The sequence below is a fragment of the Eublepharis macularius genome, chromosome 2 (genome assembly GCF_028583425.1).
Source record: "Eublepharis macularius isolate TG4126 chromosome 2, MPM_Emac_v1.0, whole genome shotgun sequence".
In the NCBI taxonomy this organism is placed as follows: Eukaryota; Metazoa; Chordata; class Lepidosauria; order Squamata; family Eublepharidae; genus Eublepharis; species Eublepharis macularius.
The window spans coordinates 93,700,222-93,720,914 of NC_072791.1; the positions used below are offsets into that span (position 1 = coordinate 93,700,222).

Consider the following 20,693-nt stretch of genomic DNA (forward strand, 5'->3'; position numbering starts at 1 on the left):
ATTAACACACTAGCATTTTTAAAATCATTAACAAAACAACAGAATAAGCTCTTACAAGATCATACTGTCAAAATTTTTAAATGGTTAAATTACTTATCCTCATAGTACAAATGTTTTTATAGCAGTATAAACATGAATGTCAGGTGCTCTGGATACTATCAATTTGAGGCAATGTGAGTGGGGTGGAGAGAAAAGGGATGGATAGTATAAGAATTTTCCTTCCTTTTGTCAGTATCATAGAATCCAAAGCTCTCCAAGAGCTCAGATTCTAATACAGATAAAACAAGCTTTATTACAATTTATTCAAGCTAGAATTCAAGGTGAAATGAATGGAGTTTATCTCAGCAGTAGCTGAGACCTACTCTGATGCATCGGTATTAAGTCCCATCGTGCCACAGTGACCATTCATCTCACCATCAGAACTATTTGCCTTCCTAAACTTTATGTTATTTAAAGTCTATCGTTCTCAAGACGGGTTACACAGTGTAAGTCAATATGACCAACAACCTGGCCAAGGGAAGGAGACAACGTTGGTTGACCACACAGACAGTCTTCATTGGCATCTGGACTGAGGCAGGTCAGTGCTGCTGGTATTAGATTTGACGGCAGCATTAGACACAGTTGATTATGATCTTTTGACCTACTACCTCGCTGATGTGAGGATATGTGGGGCCGCCTTGCAGTGGCTGGTCTTCTTTCTCCATGGTTGGGGACAAAGGGTGGCACTTGGAGAACAGATGTCACTGTGATACCCACTGATATGTGGCATCCCTCAGGGGGAAATCACATCTTAGGTGTCCTTTGTGGACTTGTGTGTTAGTTTTATGCTGCATTTCAGTATTTTATTTTAGTTTTATGAATGTATGTATTTACTGTAGTCTGTGATGTTGTAACCCACCCTGAGCCTGCGTGCAGGGAGGGCAGGATATACATTTAATAAATAAAATAAAAAATAAAGCCAAAAGATAAATTTGATGTTTCTTTCAATATCCTATGATACATGAATTCAAAGACTCAAAAAGATTATTCTGTGTATGTGTTCAGTTGTAAACAAGGAGTGTACCACTGTGCAATGGCCCTTTGGGGCCTTATGCTGTTCAGGTTACTGAGACAGAGGCAACTGCGCAGCCTGAAACTGAGTTAATAATGAGAGCAGGAAGGAATTCCACTGCATGACTGGGAAGTCTAAAATGTCAAAGCAAAAAAAAAAAAAACCAAACCAAAAATCTTTAATTAACAATTTAGCCTGAAGGGATGCTGTGACTTTGAGAGGTCTGGATTTTTCTAGCACATACAATAATGGATTTCCTAATATAGCAGTGACAACATGGAACTCTCCTTCCCTCAAGTAGTAGGTAAAAGGTTGTGTTCACTCTAAAGTATCAGAACATTTAAAGGGAAAACTAGAATAACAAGCAGTTTTTTTGCAGTGGGAGAGCACAGGCCACCAATGCAGCGTCTCTTCAGACTTCCTGTGGAATCATCCCAAAGGCACATGAGATATTTGTTACTGTTTTTCATGAATAATCAGAAACTCTTTTCCATTTTTTACTATTGCTGTATTGGTCTTTAATGATTCACCACAAAAGTTTCAGAATACAGGTTAGTTTTGAGTCACTTGGTGTGCCTGAAAATATATAGCTAAGGAAAGAAAGTAATTTGCTTTCCAAGCATAATTGCTTCTGCTAATTACAGTGGATTGATTCAAAGAAACCAATTTCATATACTTACTAACAGTCCAGAGTAGAGATGGGCACAAACCTAAATAGAAAGCAAAAAAATGCCTGAACCAGGCCGGTTCGTGGTTCGCAGACTAGTGGTTCATGGAAGCTCATTTCCACGAACTGGTCTACTGGTTTGTTTGGTTCATATTAAAGGGGCAGTTTAAATGGCCATTTCCCCAGGGAAATGGCCATTCTTCATTGAGTCATAGTGAATCTTGCTTATGAAGATTAAAAGTGCAATCTTAAACAGAGTTTGACTTCAGTTTAGGTTTGCACAGTTAAGCTATTCTACTATAGACCAACACAGCTACCTGCCTGAAACTATCTTTACGGAAGGTTTAAGCAGCAATGCTATTAAAGGAAACTAAATTTCCTGCATGTTTCAGCATCCCCGCTAGCCTCCTGTCTGGGGGTGGTATTGTTATCCCCTCCGAGCTTTCCATCAGACTGGCTGCTCTCTCCACCTCCCATCCCTGTAATGTTAATGGGCCAGGGCATATTTTGGGGGATACCATCCAGAGTTTTATTGTATGAACTGAGTTTTATCATTGTATGATTTTATATGTTTTATGTATGTTTTAATGTGTTTTAACCTAGTTGTTACTCCACTATGAGCCCGCCATGGGGAGAGTGGACATAAAAATCAAATAAATGAATGAAAATAAATGGAAGGAAAGAAGATGCTCTATTCACAGGAAAAAAAGCCACAGAAAAGAGAGACGTGTGATAGCTCTACCCAAGTATCACTCTAAGAAAGCTTACACCTGAGCAAATCACCATACTTCCCATACTTTTTAGGAACAAGTAAAAGAACACTTGGGTACTCATTGAGGAACTTTATACTAACTTTCACTTTTCTGGGAACATGAGTCCATGATCTTGTAAAAGCTGCCTAATCTTTCTTCCTATTTACCCTAATAAAGTAGGATAGAATATTAGTGGGAAGGAAAACCAATATTAATGTAGTAATATTGAACTATGTTCTTTTATAAGGCATTGAGAAACCAGGGAAATCTCTCGTTTCCCATTTTCCGTTTCTGATTTGTATTGCAAAGTTTAAATGACTAATGAAGGGAAGTTTAAAAAACAAACACAAAGCCCAGTAGAGTTGGCTCCTATTGAAAAGTCTTCATCATCATATGAATAAGCTGTACCTGTTTAGAATTCTAATGGCAGACTTTGGCCTTTGCACTTGCCAAGGTTGCTTATTAAAAGGTAACCTTGAAATTCTTCATCCAAAAGGAATTTATGCAAGCAAAGCCATTCATGTGAGGAAGCTTATAGTGGGGATTCTTTTTCCTGTTGGGAATATGGCAATATCAAAGCAGTTTAGCTCTTCAGTAAAGGCAAAGCTTCCATTAAATCACAATTCCTTGCCTCTGACATGACATCTGGATCTTTGTGTTCATCCAAACCAACTTAATGAAGATCAGTGCAATCACTGACTTGCAAAAATCGGTAAAAGCAAACAGAGAAGAGAAAGAGAAGCAAATTACATCCAAAGTCCAGAAGATGGATACCTAGTGAAATTTTAATTCTCCTATCTGAAAAGTGCTAACTGAGATTAATGCTGATTATCATAAAGAAAACATTCAACAGAAGTCTTTAAACCACAAATATTAAATAACAATAGGAGAAATCTATATCCAATGGTAACCTACATTCTATACATGTAGCCAACTAAAATAGTTATTCTGGAGTGTGTGGTGGGGCAGGAGGTCAGGAGAGTAGAATGGACAGCCTGCCTATACCAACTTCACTAGAAAATGAAGTCCAACAAAAGTGAAGCTCCAAAATGAAAATACAAAATAATCTGTGGAAGAGTACAGAGACAAATTGCGGTTCAATTCTTCTTGCTCTTGAACAAATACTCTTTGCTTTTCCCAGCCCAAGCAAAGCCTATGGGTTACTCAGGACTTGGAACTGGCTGCTATCCTAAGGTAGTGCTTGTGAAGCACGGAAACTGTTTTAAGGTACATTTACTACCAGTTCTTCTACAGCTTCTTCCTCAGTATGTGTGCTAGATTCCTCCTTAGAGGCAGAAGGCACAGAGACCAACCACTGGCACCACAGCAAATCGTCTTAGTTCAGAATCTTCCAGGCTCAGTGGGCTACAAGAGGTGGGGCATTCTGGGTGTCTATCTACCACAAAGCACCTTGACCTGGATAGATTCCACAGAGAGCAATTTTGTGGCAGTGATGATTAGGTCCACCTGTGAGCCATAAAAACTGCTTACTGCAGAACCCTGCTGATATGGCATGGGAGGGAGGGGGGGATAAAAGGAAGGAATGGAATACATCCTTCCATTTTTTGTCCCTTCCACCCACCACAATTTATCACAGACATCCCTGTTTGTTACAGCAGATTCTTCTCCTTTAGAAAATATTTTTAAAAATCAAGGTAAAAACATCTATTTGTATTTCATGTGCTACGAAGAAATTTTTGATGCCAAGGTATTACCCACCTTAGTTGCAAGCATTTTAAAAAGTATGTGTGGGGTGGGGAAAGGCAGCTCTATTAACTAGAGTCCTCAATGAGGCTCCATTTCAAGTATCACTTGGACCTTCCAGGTTATCCAACAGCTCTTAGCCTGAGCTACAGGTCTGTGACCAAGGCATCCCATTCTTTGCTTCCAAATCTGTAATGATGTACTCCTTTCCAGTGTAACTCTGCTAATGCCTGCGTTACTACGGACTACACTGGACCCATACCATAAAACTATCCAAATCTATAATCCTCAGTCTTTGATTCTTGCATATTTTCCCCAACCCTTCCCACCACAGACTGACTTAGAACATGCACTGGCTTGTAGTAGAACATGTACAAAAAGGCAGAACATGTACATCTTTATTATCCAGGGCTGGGGGGAGGCCCAATCTGTTACCGGAAGTGGTGTCCTTGCAATAAATAATTTGTGGGGGAATTAGCTAGCAAGGAATATGGCCATGCAAGAGGCTGGCAACTCTGGGATCTATCACCGGTGTATACCAGACTGGGGGGGGGGGGTCCAGTCCATGGAAAAGAGGGTAGCTTTGAACGTCAGCATCCTTGGCTTAAAGGAGCAAGAGGCTTGGGCAAACCTCAAGGGAACAATGCTTATGGATCCAGAAGCGTGAACGATTTGAATGAGGCCGGAGCTCTACTTTTATAGGTAAAATGTGCCCTGATGTGGAAGAGCCCACCTAGCCATTAGAACAAAGGCTCCAACGGTTAGTTCCAGGGTTAGACAAAAGGCTTGAGTACCTTGATTGGTAGCTGCTGGGGTGTGTAAAAGCAAATGCAAAACATGTTCTAGTGCTGCACAAAAGGGATCGTTAGTTAGTGAATTCCATAGGAGCTAAGTTGATGGATTTTAGGTGGGGACTGTACTTTTCCAGGAACATCTGTATATACTTATGAACGTCATTTGATTAGCTCCTCCATCAAGGACAGGAGATCTCATCACGGAAGGAGGGAAAGGAATGTGTTAAGTGGGGATGACTCTGCGAGGTCTTTGTTGCACTGGGCACCTGTGGGGCTGGAGAGAGAGTAAATCCAATCACCTCTTAATCACTCCACATTCCTGTGCAGCATTCCATTCATGCCGTGTCCTCCCAGATGGGATTCAGCAACTGTTAGAGATTCTCTGGTGGCAATACAGCAGCCATTTTAACTCCAGAGGCCTGAACATTTTTAATATTATAAGCAGCGGTATTAAAATGTCTATTAAAATGGCGGAGGCTGGGCCGACCGCTTACAATTCTACTTATACTATTTTATTATTACTCTGATATATCTCACATACATAAAAGCTCCTATTAAACTGGTAAGACAATTGCTAGGATCAAGAGAAAAAACTACTTTTCTTTTATAAAATAGTTTAAATTAGTCATCATTTTCCAAAGTGTTCACAACCACAGCAATAAAACTAATGGTGCAATCCTAAGCAGAGTTACACTCTTCTAAGTGCATTTAAGTCAAAAGACTTAGAAAGGTATATTGCTGTTTAGGATTGCACTGTAAGAAGACTATTTGAGCATACATATTTGACTGTCAAAATTATCATGGTCCAATGGTTCTCAAGGTTTCTGAAGAAAGGTGATACCTTTCTTCACCATTTAGGATGTAGCTGCAAACTAACTTCAAAATAATTTCTACAACATAAAATATAACAATCTCACATCAATTAATATTGAACAAGTTTACATTCTTTTTTTCATGTTTCATATTTATATATAGCATTACTGAGCAACAAGCTTTTACAACCATTACATTATGCAAATAACCTGGATTTTTACAACCATTACACTATGCAGATAACCTGGATTTGCCATTGAGTTTCCTTTCCTAGTTTATCTTGTTTCACCTCTTCCCTCCTAGCCATATAACATCTAGAACACTGTCTGAAATCCTAACCTCTACACCTTCCGGCTTCTGTGCAGTGGCTGTCGTTGCATAGTGGGGAGCAGCCAGGCCTGCCAGCAGTAGCTGCCGGGCTCAGCCCTGATGAGTCCCCCCTCAAAGGCCAAAACAGGCCTCAAAAGGGCCCTGCCCCCATCCTGCCTCGCCTGACAGAAACCAAAGCTTCAACAGGCAATGCTGTTGTAGTAGCCTAGCAACAGCCACAGAGGGCATTTGCTTATTAAAGCTATAGGAGCCGATGTGGTTTGTGTTTACATTTCAGATTTTTTTCCTGCAAACTTGGGGGGGGCGGCATTTTTCATGTTTGTAGAAAGATCTGTCTTGTCTGTTAATGGCTCCAATCTCCAGATTTAAGTATCCACAGATTTGGCCATAATGAGATTTAGATATACTGATACCAATTAACTACATAAAATACAGACAATAAGGAATGATTACCAGTTTATGCACTATATTGCATTCAGTCCAGCAATTAAAAACAATAATAGTTTTACCTTTTGTGAGCTCTTGCCTAAGCTTCAAAACAGCACCAAGGTCACAGTCAGCAGTAGCATATGCATGAGGTATAGTAGTTTTAGATTCTGTTAATCTCTTAGCAATAACTCTTCTAACATTGCTAGCAGGGACTTCAGTGAATGCACTCTGCAACAAAATAACATTTTACATACTGAATAACTAGCAGAGCACAAGCTAATTTTTTTCTGAAATACATTAATGAAAATATTGCTAAATCCATAAGTTTCAGACTATTATTGGTGGTGAAAGATGCACTGATCTCGCCTACATTCTCATTTTTAAAATGTGATGTCTGCTATTTAGATGCCATACAATAATTTGTACTTCCTACTAGAGATGGGCATGAACTGAAATATGAACCAAAGTTCGTCATGAACCGAGCCAGTTCATGGTTTGCGAACCAGCGGTTCGTGAGAACCCATTTCTGACGAACTATGATGAACTTTAACCCTGTTCATTTGGTTCGTTTTTCAGTTCGTTACTGCAGACAGCCTGGCGCTGATCAATCAGTTTCCTAGGTAACCAGCAGCTGCAAAAAAGCTGCCGGCATTGAAAACAGCAACACTTTTCTTGCTGTGAAGCCTCGGTGCAGTTTCAGGCTTTCGGGGCATTATTATTCATGTCACACTGCTTTTTTAAAACTTCGAGCAGGTGTAGTAACGTTGCAGTGTTGGAACCCTTCCCCCCCTTGTATTCGCTGACTGGGCTGTCCCCTGCCCACTGGAGAGGAAACTGGTGGTAGAGTTCTGGGGGAAAACATGTACTTTTCGTGCTTGTCCCACTCTCATTTATTTATTTTGAAAGCCAAGCCAGGAAAGGGTTAAAATGCTGCCGCTTCATCCCCTCCCAGCAGCTTTCCTGACACTTTGTTTCCAAAGGGCTGTGCAAAACGCTTGTGTTTTTTTTCTCTTTAGCAAAGCCAGAAACATGCCTGGGAGGGAGGGAAAGGCAGCTATTTAATCCTTTAATGGCTTTTAAAGCCAGGAGGAACGTGCAGTAACAATACAATGTTACTATGTTACAATATTACAATCCATTCTTGTCTTTGGGGGGGGAAAGAGTGTATGCATACCCCAAAAGAGGAAGGGAAAAGTGGCCATTTAACCCTTTCCTGGCTTTTAAAGTCAGGAGGAATTTGCAGTAACATTAATGTTACAATGTTACTATGTTACAATGTCATAATGTTACAACCCATTCTTGCCTTTGGAAAAAAAAGAGAGAGAGTGTGTGCATACCCCAAAGGAGGAAGGGAAAAGCAGTCATTTAACCCTTTCCTGGCTTTTAAAGTCAGCAGAGAATAAGCAGCAACATTAGGAATTGTTCCTGGCTTTCAAAAAAAGTAAGAGAGTCCCTGCATACCCAGGAGGAAGGAAGCCAATGGAGAAGCAGCCTTATGACCCTTAGGTCACTTTAGCTCACGGGAAAAAGGAGAGCGGCGGGCATTTGAAAGCAGCAACACTTTTCTTGCTGTGCTGATGGCTCTCCCATCAGCTGAAAAGTGGCCAGCATTTGAAAGGGGGAAACTGGAAGCACACACCCCTATTCCGCAGATCTTCTGCTGCCCCAGAAGTGATGTTTTCACGAACCAAATGAACCAGTTCATAAATGGGTGCCAGTTCATGGTGGTTCATGGTTCGTGAAATGCCATGAACCATGAACCTTGCGGTTTGGCATTTTCCCAGTTCATGCCCATCTCTACTTCCTACCATTTTTTAAAAAAAAATCATTACAGGCACTGATTATTTGTGGACATTTACACGATATCCTCATATCTTTCAGCTGAAAGAAGATGGATTCTCTTTCTCTTGCATTTCCTGACTCTAGATTTGGAACTCATATTTTCTGCCTCTGCCACAAACCCATGCGCAACTCAGGCTTGGACTGACCTTCCCCTACCCTGAGGTAAAACCTCCTCCTCTGTAAGCTTATGAAGCTGTATACTGGGCTGGGAAGCCTCTGGTAACATGGTTGATGTTAAGCTTCAACACTCTTCTTTGTCCCACCCTTATGAATATTACAATCGGTTACCCAGCTAAGTCTTTATCGGGGACAGATCAGGGGTTTGCGCTTCCCTTTATCAGAAACTGGCACACGAGGCTTGGGGAGATTCCAAGAATATAACTGAAGGTTTATTAACAGAAGTTGAACTTAAAAGGCAGGTAGGCAGGTGTTTAAACATAATGAAAGAAAGGCTTATGTACAACAACTTAACTGGTGTGAGGCACAGAACATTCAGTTACTGGCTGCTTTTAGAGGTTCACACTGCTTCACAGATGTTACATTTGTCTAGTAAAAGTACAGCACGACTTTCCCTCCTCTCTAGACTTAAGGGCGCTCCACAGAGACAGACCCTTCCCAGATCCTGGGCAGGTATTATAGCGGTGAACTATAATCCTGTTCCTAGCACTGAAGGGGAGACTCCTTTGTTCCTCCTTCCTTGGCCCTCTATACTTCCCAGATCTATTGAGTCTATGTAGGGGGTTTCTGCTGGACTAAAAGTGCTTCAGAATCACAGAGAACTCTCTGGCTCACCCTCACTGGTCAAAAACGAGGCTCCAACTCCCTTCTCTCTCAGCAGTTTCTCTCTCACTCTCAACTGACAGCTTCCCCCAACATTCCATCCCCAACTGCCATTCCAGGCCAGCCACCAGGGAGGAGGAAACCTGTCAATCATAATCCTCTTGACTAGGAATCTCAGCGTGTAAAGCTGAGTTCGTCACAGCCTCCTTTCAGGATTTTTCACATCCAGGTCTTCTTCAAGTCTCAGTGAATAATGCTGCCTCTACTATGTGAACAATTCCTTGGGGGCTTGACCTGTATTGTTCCATTGGCTATCAATTTACCTTATGGCCAGTCTTCATGTGAAGATAGTACAGAAAATATACAACCTGTACACTGACACTTAAACCAACTACTTCAACAGTAGTACAACTCAGAAATTCTTGAAGTACAGTTCAGATCAATTGAGGGACACAGGAAAGAAAAAATCCAATAAAGCTACATCAGTATTGGGCTGGAACAGTCAGTGGTGTATCACAGTTCCTTAAGCATCAATCTTTTGTTGTAAGATCCAAATGGCTTGATTGTCTAGATAGGCTTCACCTGACAGAGGCTTCTCCAGTTACATTCGCCTTACTGAATGTGTCCCAGTCTTTGATTTGAGAGTGCACAGATGGAGTTGTACCCTGATTTCTAATGAAAAGCAGATTTAGAATGTAGCAATTTTCAGCCAAGTAGTGGCAGTAGGAAGCAACACGTCTCTTGCTTGCATTTATTAGGTTTCCAGATATGTTTGCAAGAAATAAGCAGCTTAGTGGAAGGGGAGATTTGCTGCAGAAAAGTTGTGGGCAATGCAAATCTTAAATTTCCATTTGCTTCTAGCAACTTCTACTTGCTAGAAATGTCTCCTTCCAAAGTAACTTTTCTCTAGAAGCAGCAGCTGTTGGGTATTAAGTACAAGCATCAGTAACACAAACACTGAAATGCTTTCTAGCATACATAACAATCTTTGTGAAGTCAGAGCATTTGCTCCTTGGCAACAGAATGAACTGAGATCTTACAAAATATCAGTGGGAACAAAGGTGATCATTGTTTTGGCACTTTTGACACCCAACTCCGACTTTTATTTCAACACTCTTCTATCCTGCTTTTCTTACGCATCTAAAATAACTGCATCTTCTAATACATAGGCTAATGAGTGCTTCAGAAACTATAAGGCAAATATTATTGAAAACACAGCAAGCGATCTCTCTGCAGTGGTCTGACGGAACACTAAATTCATATTAACTTGTAAGTTTTACAAATATGTATATGAAAGTCAAATAAAGTAATATTGTCATAGTTATTACCATGGAAGCACGTTGTGCTGGTACAGAAACTGGAGGAACTGCAGGACGGGGCATGCTTGCTAAAGGTGGGAGTGAAGGCACTCCAGTTGGCTGTGCAGCTAGTGATGAAATCACTGGCTTTGCGTCAATGGATTTTCCTTTCTGTTTTTGATCAAGAAGCTTGAGAGCATCCCTGTCATTCAAAAGAGCAATTACACTGTGTCAAAAGGGAAAAACTTAAGAGAAACTTTCTACTCAATAAAATATTTTTTTCTAAAGCCCACTACCCCAAACTGAAGTTATTATGGATTCTCAACTACCAAGCAGCTTATGTATATTTATATCGATATTTTCCTAAAGTGGCCAATCGGGCAACCTCATTCTCACATAGATATGATGAGACAAAGTCACTGCATGCGTACAACCGCCTCACAAACAAATGTGTGAAATGGAAAGGTTTGGCAACATACATATTTCAAATAAGAGTTATATAAGGGATCACTGGGACAACACTACAGTTTGGACTCATATTACTAAAGCTTATAGAAAAAAATCCTAGGTTGAAGTTAGAAGTCTGAGGTATGAGTGAGTTGAAGTTTTAGTTTGAACTGTGGATCAACCAAAAACAACCAAAAGGAAGTAGGAAATTAAACACATTTGCATTGGATGTTTCTGTTCCAGCAAAGTCCCACAGGTTATGCCAACACCTAGAGCCTGCTGATATAAGGAACAGAGTCTTCCTACAAATACAATATTTCAACACAAAATAAGTCAGTTCCACTAGGGAACAACAACAAATCCTTTGAGTAGCCTTATACTTCTAGGTGCTTATGTAACTGGAAAAGTAGAATCATCTTCTACAAAATTTATTTTATCTTATTTTATTTTCTAAATCTAAAATAAATGCTCTACTGTCTACCTTTTCAGCCAATAGTCCAAAGTGATGAATTATATTCATAATAGATTTTAAATATTAATCCAAAGAAATGAAAAATAGTTTTAAATTAGAAACACCTCTTTGACCATCATTTACTGCAAGATTTATCATCTGATCAGACCATAATTGTAAGTAAGACAAAGTTTCTGTATCTTTTTGTTTTGTTTTGTTCCTGTTTTCAACACATACTGCTGTAAATATTTTTTAACCTTTATGAATATAAATAGCATAACACAACTGGGAAACCCGCAAGGACTTGAAAAGAACATCTAATTTCCTCCGACCCCACTATTTTCTATTTCCCTCCCCTGAAAGTCCCATGGCCTCTCCCTTTTTCCTGCTTCCTTCTCTCCTTCCCACCCATCAGCCAATCTATCTTTATCTTCCCATCTTAAGCATTCCTTCCCTCCCCCTGGCAACTTTTACCTGGGAAAACTATGGCCAAGCTGTACAGTGCCACTTGCTGGGCCAAACTGCATAGTGGACTTGTGGGCATACCTCACTTTCCCCTGGATCTTAACAAGGATATGCCAACAAATATGGAAAACAAAACAACAGCCCATGGGCTGGAAACACTAAATTTACATTCAAATTCTCCCCAAAAGGAGATGTCGCCGTTTGAAGCAAGTATTAGACCATCACGTTAATATCCCATGCAAGCAAAATGGCGTTTGAAATTTTACAACAATGATTCTTACCATATATGGAACAACAAATTCCAAATGTTCAATCTGGATTCAGACAAGGAAGAGGCACTAGCGATCATACTGCAGAAGAAAATCAGTTTGTATTTTATAAATTACAGCAGTTTTCAACTGCGTTGATCATGAAAAGCTATGGATGTTTAAAAGAAATAGATGTACCACAACATCTGATTGTTTTGATGTGCAACCTGTAATCTAGACAAGAGGCTACTGTTAGGACCAAATAGGGGGAAACAGAATGGCTTCCAGTTGACAAGGCTGTCAGAAAAGGATATATTTTATCCTTATTACTGGCAGAAAATAGACTTGAAACAAATACTGATGAAGGAGAAAGTGCCGAAGCAGGACAAGATAAAAGTAATGGCTACTGAGGAATTACAGAACTTTAAGGATGACAGTGGAGAAATTGAAATAGTTAAAAAGTGTCTATTCCTTGTCTCAAACATCTACCAAAAGGGAGACTGCAACCAAGAAATCAGAAGGAGATAAGAGACTTTGAAAGAGTAGCCATGAAGGAACTAGAGAAGATCCAAGTGTCACTGGAAAGCAAGATCAAGATAATTTATACTATGGTATTCTCCATCACTATGTATGCATGTTAAAGTTGGGCAGTGAAGAAAACTGATAGGAAGAAAATTGATTGATCTGAAATGTGATGCTTGAGGAGGGTTTTACTGACACCCATGGACTTCCAAAAAGACAAATGTGGGTTCTAGTTCAAATCAAGGCTGAATTTTCCCTAGATGCTAAAAAAATACCTAAACTGACATTATTGTACTTTGGTCACATCATGAGAGGACAAGACTCACTGGAAAAAACAATAATGCTAGGAATAGTTGAAGAAGACCTAATATGAGGTAGATAGACCTCATGTTAGGTCTTCTAAGGAAGCCACAGCCTGCAGTTTGCAAGACCTAAGGAAGGTTGTTAATGATAGGACGTTTTAGAGATCATTAATTCAAAGGGCCACCCTAAGTCAGAAGTGACATAACAACACATAGCACACACAAACAAAGCAAAAAACACAGAAATTTCAAGTGTGAACAATGGCTATTTTGAAGTCACAAAATTATACAGGTCTTCAATTACTTAATTTAAAAAGCCATAGCAATCATATACAAAAATGTACAGCTTAGAATAACTGTTTGAAATTTTATAATGCTTTCCACATACAGTTTCTCATCCCCATATTATTTAATGGTATGAAAACCTACTTCAACTACAGCCTTATAAACTGTTAGCAACTTTTTTATAATGTTACTGGCTTCAATGACTTCTAAATCATCAACATATTCATAGCTCTATATAAAAACTTAATGACAGTAATAAATAATAACAGGGTTAAACAGGATGTGCCATTTGTCAGCCCTGAAGATGCTTAAATGTACAGAAAATCACATATACAGCACGTATATATCTTCTTTTAGATGCCACAGTCGGCCATAAAATTTAATTGCTTCCCCTGTGACTTGCATGGGTAATATATGGCTGCTGGTTATGAATGAATTTATTTGTGACATGCAATGCTGTAGTTAAAAAATCATGTAAGCTGACCTGGACCATTAAAACGAATAGGGGTTTCGCCACAGATTTCAATGAACTATGGACCGCAGTCATAAACAACAAACTCGACATAGCCTGCAAACTTGTTTTGGCAATTTGTACAGCACTGTTAAAACTGAGAATACAAATATTGTTTACTTTTACAGTAGTTGTCATCAGATGTCCTGGAAATGTGTTTCCCCCCTCCTCTGATAGTGCTGTATCTATGTTCCAATTCTGCTTCAAGTCCAGTGGGTCTGTAGTGGCTATTTTGTTTTCAGTATATTCTGTGCCGTTTAAAAGGAAAGAAACTGCATTTCCAGACAACATTGGTAAAAATGGACAAAACAATATCCGCAATCAAGATAAACCTGGTATCACTAACAGGTCTATACTAGCAGAGAACTGGTTATCATTAGCAAATGAATTTGTCATTTGCATCTAGATCCATTTCCAACACATAACAAGAGGCACTGTTGGTTAAGATTCCACAGCTGAGAATTTTGTTTCACTGAAAATTGTGCCTTGCTGCCACCTGCAGTTTTCGCAAGTACCAGACTGGGAATTTTCACAGCAAAATACTGTCATTTGAATAAGCAAAACTCTGCTGATAGGAGATCAGATTCCTATTATGGACTATAGCAGACAGGATTCCAGGGCCACCAGACATGATGAACCCAGGAAGGGAGACTTTTCCACACTGCATGAGCATTCAATACTTTTAAAGGAATTAATGTGGGGAGGTTAAAAAGAAGTCAACCTGTTGTGTGGCATTCATTTCTAACAACTACCTCCTCATCCTCATTTCCAACTTTTCCACAATTAAATAAGGGTGGGATTTATAGCCTTTTTCAAGGATCAAAAAGCCACAGTGCAAGTTATATCATGAAGCTCTTGGAAGTTGAAAAGCCACATAGTTCAAGTCTTCATACAAGAACAAGAAACCCATATGTAAGTAAACTGTGAACCCTGCCTATATTTATACCTGGCATCAGGCAACACACAACTGTTTGTATTTTTATATTTTTAAAATTTACAATGTTTTCTGCTTTCTATCTTTAAAAATGCATTGTAAATTTCTGATTTTCCTTTCATAACAAGTCTTTTTTAATATTAATCTGTGCTTGTTCACTTTGCTTATGTTTTCTCATACTTTGGTATATTTTTATAAAGAACAACAAAAACTCAATATTTACAAAGAAACAATGTGGTAGGTATATACTATATCGTTTCTTTGTAAATATTGAGTTTTTGTTGTTCTTTATAAAAGAAGACTAAGAAAGGTGTTCTGATCAATATAAGAATCAGAAAAAGGTATTCTAGATATCTGGAAACACATTTATTTAGAAAATTTCTATGCTACCTCTCCAGGAAACATGCTTCAGGAGGCTTACAAAATAAAATGTCATAAAAACATAACATAATAAAAGTTAACAACTTAAAACCCCAATGTATAAAACGTCACAAAATACTGAACAACTTAAAATGAGTCTCATGAAACAGTTCCCAGGCTAATAGCAGACTATAAAAAATATATTGAAAGATAAACCTTTAATTAAAAGCCTGAATAAAAATAAGTGATACCCAGCCCTATATTTCACTATCCCAATCACTTAGAGACGGGCACGAATTGAATTATGACCCAAAAAACCGCACGAACCAGGCCGGTTCGTGGTTCGCAAACCAGTGGTTTATGGAAGCTCATTTCCATGAACTGGTCTCCTGGATCATTTGGGTCGTATTAAAGAGGCAGTTTAAATGGCCATTTCCCCAGGGAAACGGCCATATACACTTTTCCTGCCGCTTGCAAGCAGCAGGTCCCTTTAAACTATCAGCTGGCAGGCAGCAGGCGGGGATCAGCTGGCAGGCGGCCATTTGAGGGGCCGGAAGGCTGTTTTTGGACTCCTCCGCTGCCCTGCGGATCCCCCCTGCCGCCTGCCAGCTGATAGTTTAAAGGGACCTGCCGCTTGCAAGGCAGGAAAAGGCCCTTTAAACTGTCAAATGCCCGTCTCCCTGCCGCTGCTAAGCAGCTGGAATGGGGCATTTAAACCCCACGAACCTCGGACCACAAACTGGTTCATAAATGTGCCCCAGTTCGTGGTTCCTGGTTCGTGAAAACCAACGAACCATGAACCTCATGGTTCTGTTTTTTTGTGGTTCGTGCCCATCTCTATGTGGGATGCCGTAGAGGTCCTGAGTCACTGCCTGACAGCTGTGGTCAGATGGCTGAAAGCAAACAAATTGAAAGTGAACCCAGACAAGACATAAGTCATGTTGGCTGGGAAAGCAGAGATCTTGAAGGACATAGTGCTTCCCACTTTCAGTGGGGTACAGCTGACCCTGGCTGACTCCTCATACTGGATCCAGCACTGCTGTTAGAGAAGCAAGTAAATGTAGCTGAAAAAAGGGCCTTCTCCCAATTTAGACTAGCCTGGAAGATGGTCCCCTACTCTGACACAGCCAATCTGCCACCTTGATTCATGCCACAGTGACATCAGGACTAGACTATAATAATGCACTCTATCTAGGTCTCTCTTCAAAGACAACTTGAAGACTCCAGCTGGTGCAGAACACCACAGCTTGTTTACTATCAGAAGCTAGACAGAGCATGCATATCACTCCCATTATGCAGTCACTTTGTTAACTTCCCATCAGTTTCCAGGCTGAATTCAAGGTTTTGACTATCAAGTTTAGTGTGAGAGCCAGTTTGGTGTAGTGGTTAAGAGCAGCAGGACTCTAATCTGGAGAACCAGGTTTGATTCCCCTCTCCTCCACTTGAAGCCAGCTGGGTGACCTCAGGTCAGTCACAGCTCTCTGGAGCTCTCTCAGCCCCACCCCCCTCACAGGGTGATTGTTGTGGGGATAATAATAACATACCTTGTAAACTGCTCTGAGTGGACGTTAGGTTATCCTGAAGAGCGGTACATAAATTGAATGTTATATCTGCAGGATTGTCTCTCTCCCTCTGCTCCACCACAGCAGGTGTGCTCATCTGAACACGGCTTTCTGCAGATATCATTGTTAATTCTTAACAAAATTAACAGCTCCCCATACATGTGCTTTCTCTATGGTGACCTCCACCTTATGGAATGGCCTGCCTGAGGAGGTCAGGAAAGCTCCCACTCCAGGCTGTCCATAAACTACTGAAAACTGGATTGTTTGGGAGGGCTTTTTTACTTAGGTAATAGGGGTATGCTATAATAAAATGGCACAAAGAGATACCTTCGTAAAGGAACAAGGACTGTAGACTATTCTACTAGCAAAGACTGTAGAGTATCCTACTGAGTAGTGCCTGTTCATGCATGTTTCTGCATTGTTAAAAATGTCATGAATAATTCATGCTTTGTTTCAATAGTGTTTTCGTCTATGTTTCATCTCTGTGTTTGGATTTATGATAGTTTTCAAATTTCTGTAACCACCCTATTATATATGTTCATTGAATGTCCTAGCAGTCAATCATATTAACTTGCACTGTATAATCAAATTTGTGTCTCGGCGAGAAAGGTGGACTATAAGTATGTAAGTAGGGAAGATGGGGACAGCGTACAGAGATTTAATACAGTTTGGGCCCTTGGCTGGGTTCAGGGGGGCAGACTGCCTAATACATCAGGAATTTGTTGCTGAAAACTCTCTGCATGCTCCTGAAATTGGGACTTCTTTCAGAAGTACATAAACAAGCAAGTTCAGCATAGCAGCTTGAATGCCAGACAAAGTTTTTGCTATGGTTTTGAAGGTCTGTAATCATTATTGGTTCAGACAATAAACAACTGAATTACAGTTCTCAGTACAGGACTGTTGCAATGCAATTCACAAGTAGCTACTCCACATCTAATAAATAGCCTTACAATCTACAAGAAAAATAGCTATTATTAGAACTGGACTACTTCAGTCTCCTTAGCAGCTATGACCAATCACATAAAAAGATCCAAATAATGGCACAAAGGCCTTCAACTGAATCTGTAAAGTGCATGCAGGAAGCAGATAGCTGTCAAGTGCCTGCTGAATGCTACTGCTATGTAGAGGAACTGCCAAGTTATACCTATGCTGGGTCATAGCTTCCCAGGTAGGCTTCACTCCATTTTATTCACTCCATTTTCTTTTGCTAATTTATTTTATTTTAGACTAGCTTGATACGTGTGCTTTGCTACAGTATTTAACTACTTTAAATACAGTTATAATACTTATGGGTATGTAACATTTTTTGGTCTTCTACTTTTTTTTTTAGTTGGTTTTGTAGTATAATAGCATAGTACCCTAGCTTCACAAAGGTGTTTGAATAAAGTGAAGCATGTTGAGGGGATGAGGTGTGCAATGTTGTGAGCCCCAATTGGCCTCACATATGCAAATGACCTTGAAAGGCTGGACCAATCAGAGAAGAGGGGCCAAGCTGGCAGTGGGTGGGGCAGCAGCAGCCTGCCACCCACATAGGGAAGCTGTATCCCTTTGAGAAAACTATTTTAGAAGAAGTAGCCTCCCAGCAAAATACTATTTGGAACTCCTTGATGGGATTGGAAATGGAAAGAACCTCATACTTTTTAAGGTTTCAGAATGTCTCTGAGCATAAAGGAGAAGACCTTAGAATGGAAATGGAAGAAGCTTTGGTTGAATTTTTAGGAGAACCACAAGAGGAGATTGCTAAGGAAATTGATTTAATATATAGAGTCAATTCAACGTATGCAAAAAAGAACAATGTACCAAGAGAAGTTGTCATGCCTCAGGTGGGGTGAGCCACCTTATGCTGCCACCACTCTGGGATTTAGGGTCCCTTGGGAAGGCCCAGAGTACCCTCCCAACCCTTCTGACCTCCATAGCTTGGCCAATAAATAGGCGTGAGGACCCAGCAGAGTAACAACAAACAAAAGGATTTATTTACAAGGAGGTCAGTTAATACCAAACAAACAAGCAAGCAAGGTGCATTAGCAACAATAGATGGGTGAAAGCAAAATAAACAAAAGGCCCTAGCGTGACTGAACTCACTGTCCCACTGTCTGCCAGGCCTGTCTTCTCACCCTACCTGGATGAGGGCCTCTCCTTCTAACAGAAACCTCCTCTGGCCTGCCCTGGGAGAAAGAACACAGGCTTTTCCCCTCCCAGACTTTTATAGCACTAGCCTCCTTGTGTTCTGATTGGCCAAAAAGGGCACCAAAACGGCCCAGAGGCTCCTGGGAATTGTAGAAAGGCCTACTCCCACTGCTAGCAAGCTTCTGAGGCCTTGCTAGGCCTTCCTGGCACAGCCAAGCATGACAGAAATACACATCAAGTTTGCAATAAGGGATCGTATTTTGAGAACATTACGGGATAAATATTTTAAGAAACAAGACAGAGAGATAACGGTGCTGGAAAAGGTGCCATGGAAAATAAGGCAAAAGCGAAAAGAATATACACCTTTAACAGACAAATTAAGGGAAGATTTAATCTCCTTTCGATGGCTAACCCCAGAGGGGGTTAGCTTTAATTATGAAGGACAGAGATTCAAAATTGACTCGATCCACAAGATGGAGAATTTCCTGGAAAGATGTAGGACGAAATGCAAGGAAAGAGTGGGCAAGAAAAAGACATTGAACATACAAGATGGACCAGAAAAAGATGAAGGAACCTCAACGCAAGACTACTCAATGGCATCAAAGGAAGAGGCTGGACTGTCATCTTCAAAAGCTCCATTTCTGCCCCTTCGAAGGAGTTAAGTTGTGTTTCATTAATGAAGGCAGCCTTGTCATTTTCGGGGGTCAGAATGGCATGCTTGACCAGCCAGTCCATGGACTTCTCCATGATAGTGATGATATCAGGGTATATTGTGGCTGTTAGGTTTGCTAGGATCATCACTACTGTGCCCAGGCCTGCAGGGATGATCACCTTGCCTTTGGACTCGGTATACTCTCCGTCCCCTATTTTTAGTATGAGTTCAGAGAATTTCCCAGTGGACACCTTGCCTCTCAAGTGAACCCTCATGATCTTTCTTAGTGAGATTTTCCTGATGAGGGGCCACAGATACGATGCCTTGACACACACGGTAACCTCGTCAGCTTGAGTTCCCCTTGGGACTACTGGCAGAGTCTGCCAGAAGTCTCCAACCAGCAACACTGTGACTCCCCCATCATTCTCTCATTGCCCCTGATATCTTTGAGGGTTATGCTCAGTGCTTCAAAACACCCCTTGTGTGCCACTGCTGATTTTTCAGGTTGTCCAAGTCTGCAGTGTCTTTCATGTTCTTTTATTCTTGTCTGGATGCTACGCTTTGTGGTCCCGATGTAAACTTGTCCACAGCTGCAGGGTATACGGTATACTCCTGCAGAGGTGAGGGGGTCTCTACTGTCTTTTGCTGAATGTAGCATCTGTTGTATTTTTCGGGTGGGTCTGAATACTGCTTGAAGGTTATGCTTTTTCATAAGCTTTCCCATCTGATCAGTAATTCCTTTGATATATGGCAAAAACACTTTTCCTGTAGGAGACTGTTTTTCCTTGGTTGTTTGATTCATCCTGGGTTTGATTGCTCTTCGGATTTCATTTCTGGAGTAGCCATTTGCCTGAAGTGCGTGGTTTAGATGATTAATTTCCTCATTGAGAAAGTGCGGCTCACATATCCGTCTTGCGCGATCCACTAATGTTTTCATTATGCCTCTTTTCTGTCGGGGGTGGTGATTGGAATTTTTGTGTAAGTACCGATCAGTGTGAACATAGCCTAACTCAAACAGGGCACAGTATCTTATTCCAGGACACCAAAATACTGGACAACACTTCCAACTACTTTGTCAGACTGCACAGGGAAGCCATTGAAATTCACAAGCATAAGCAAAACTTCAACAGGAAAGAAGAAACCTTAAGAATGAACAGAGCATGGTTTCCAGTCCTGAAAAACACCAGGCTAACAAAACATTCTATCCCCGACAATAGCCCTGCAGAGAAGATTAGCACATCAAGTACCAATCCATATGCAAAAGAACCTCCTCAGGATACAGTGAAGCCTCCCGCCATTAGCATTCCACACCCTGGGAAACTCTTACAGGATGACTCAGCTCAACCCCACCCCTCCTGAGGAGATAC

At 40.6% G+C, this 20,693-nt stretch overlaps 1 protein-coding gene across 4 annotated transcripts in view; it reads right to left on the reverse strand.

Moving 5' to 3' along the window:
* The window catches only part of PDHX (pyruvate dehydrogenase complex component X), an 80,501-nt gene that overhangs the window by 21,817 nt on the left and 37,991 nt on the right, over positions 1-20,693 (reverse strand). For 3 of the 4 annotated variants that reach the window (XM_054971168.1, XM_054971171.1, XM_054971170.1), the window contains exons 6-8: positions 10,491-10,662; positions 6,621-6,768; positions 1,732-1,761 (exon numbers count right to left, since the gene is read on the reverse strand). In XM_054971168.1, coding sequence (XP_054827143.1) covers positions 1,732-1,761; positions 6,621-6,768; positions 10,491-10,662 — 350 coding nt within the window. The remainder of the gene's footprint in view (positions 1-1,731; positions 1,762-6,620; positions 6,769-10,490; positions 10,663-20,693) is intronic. The other variant, XM_054971169.1, reaches the window with a different exon arrangement.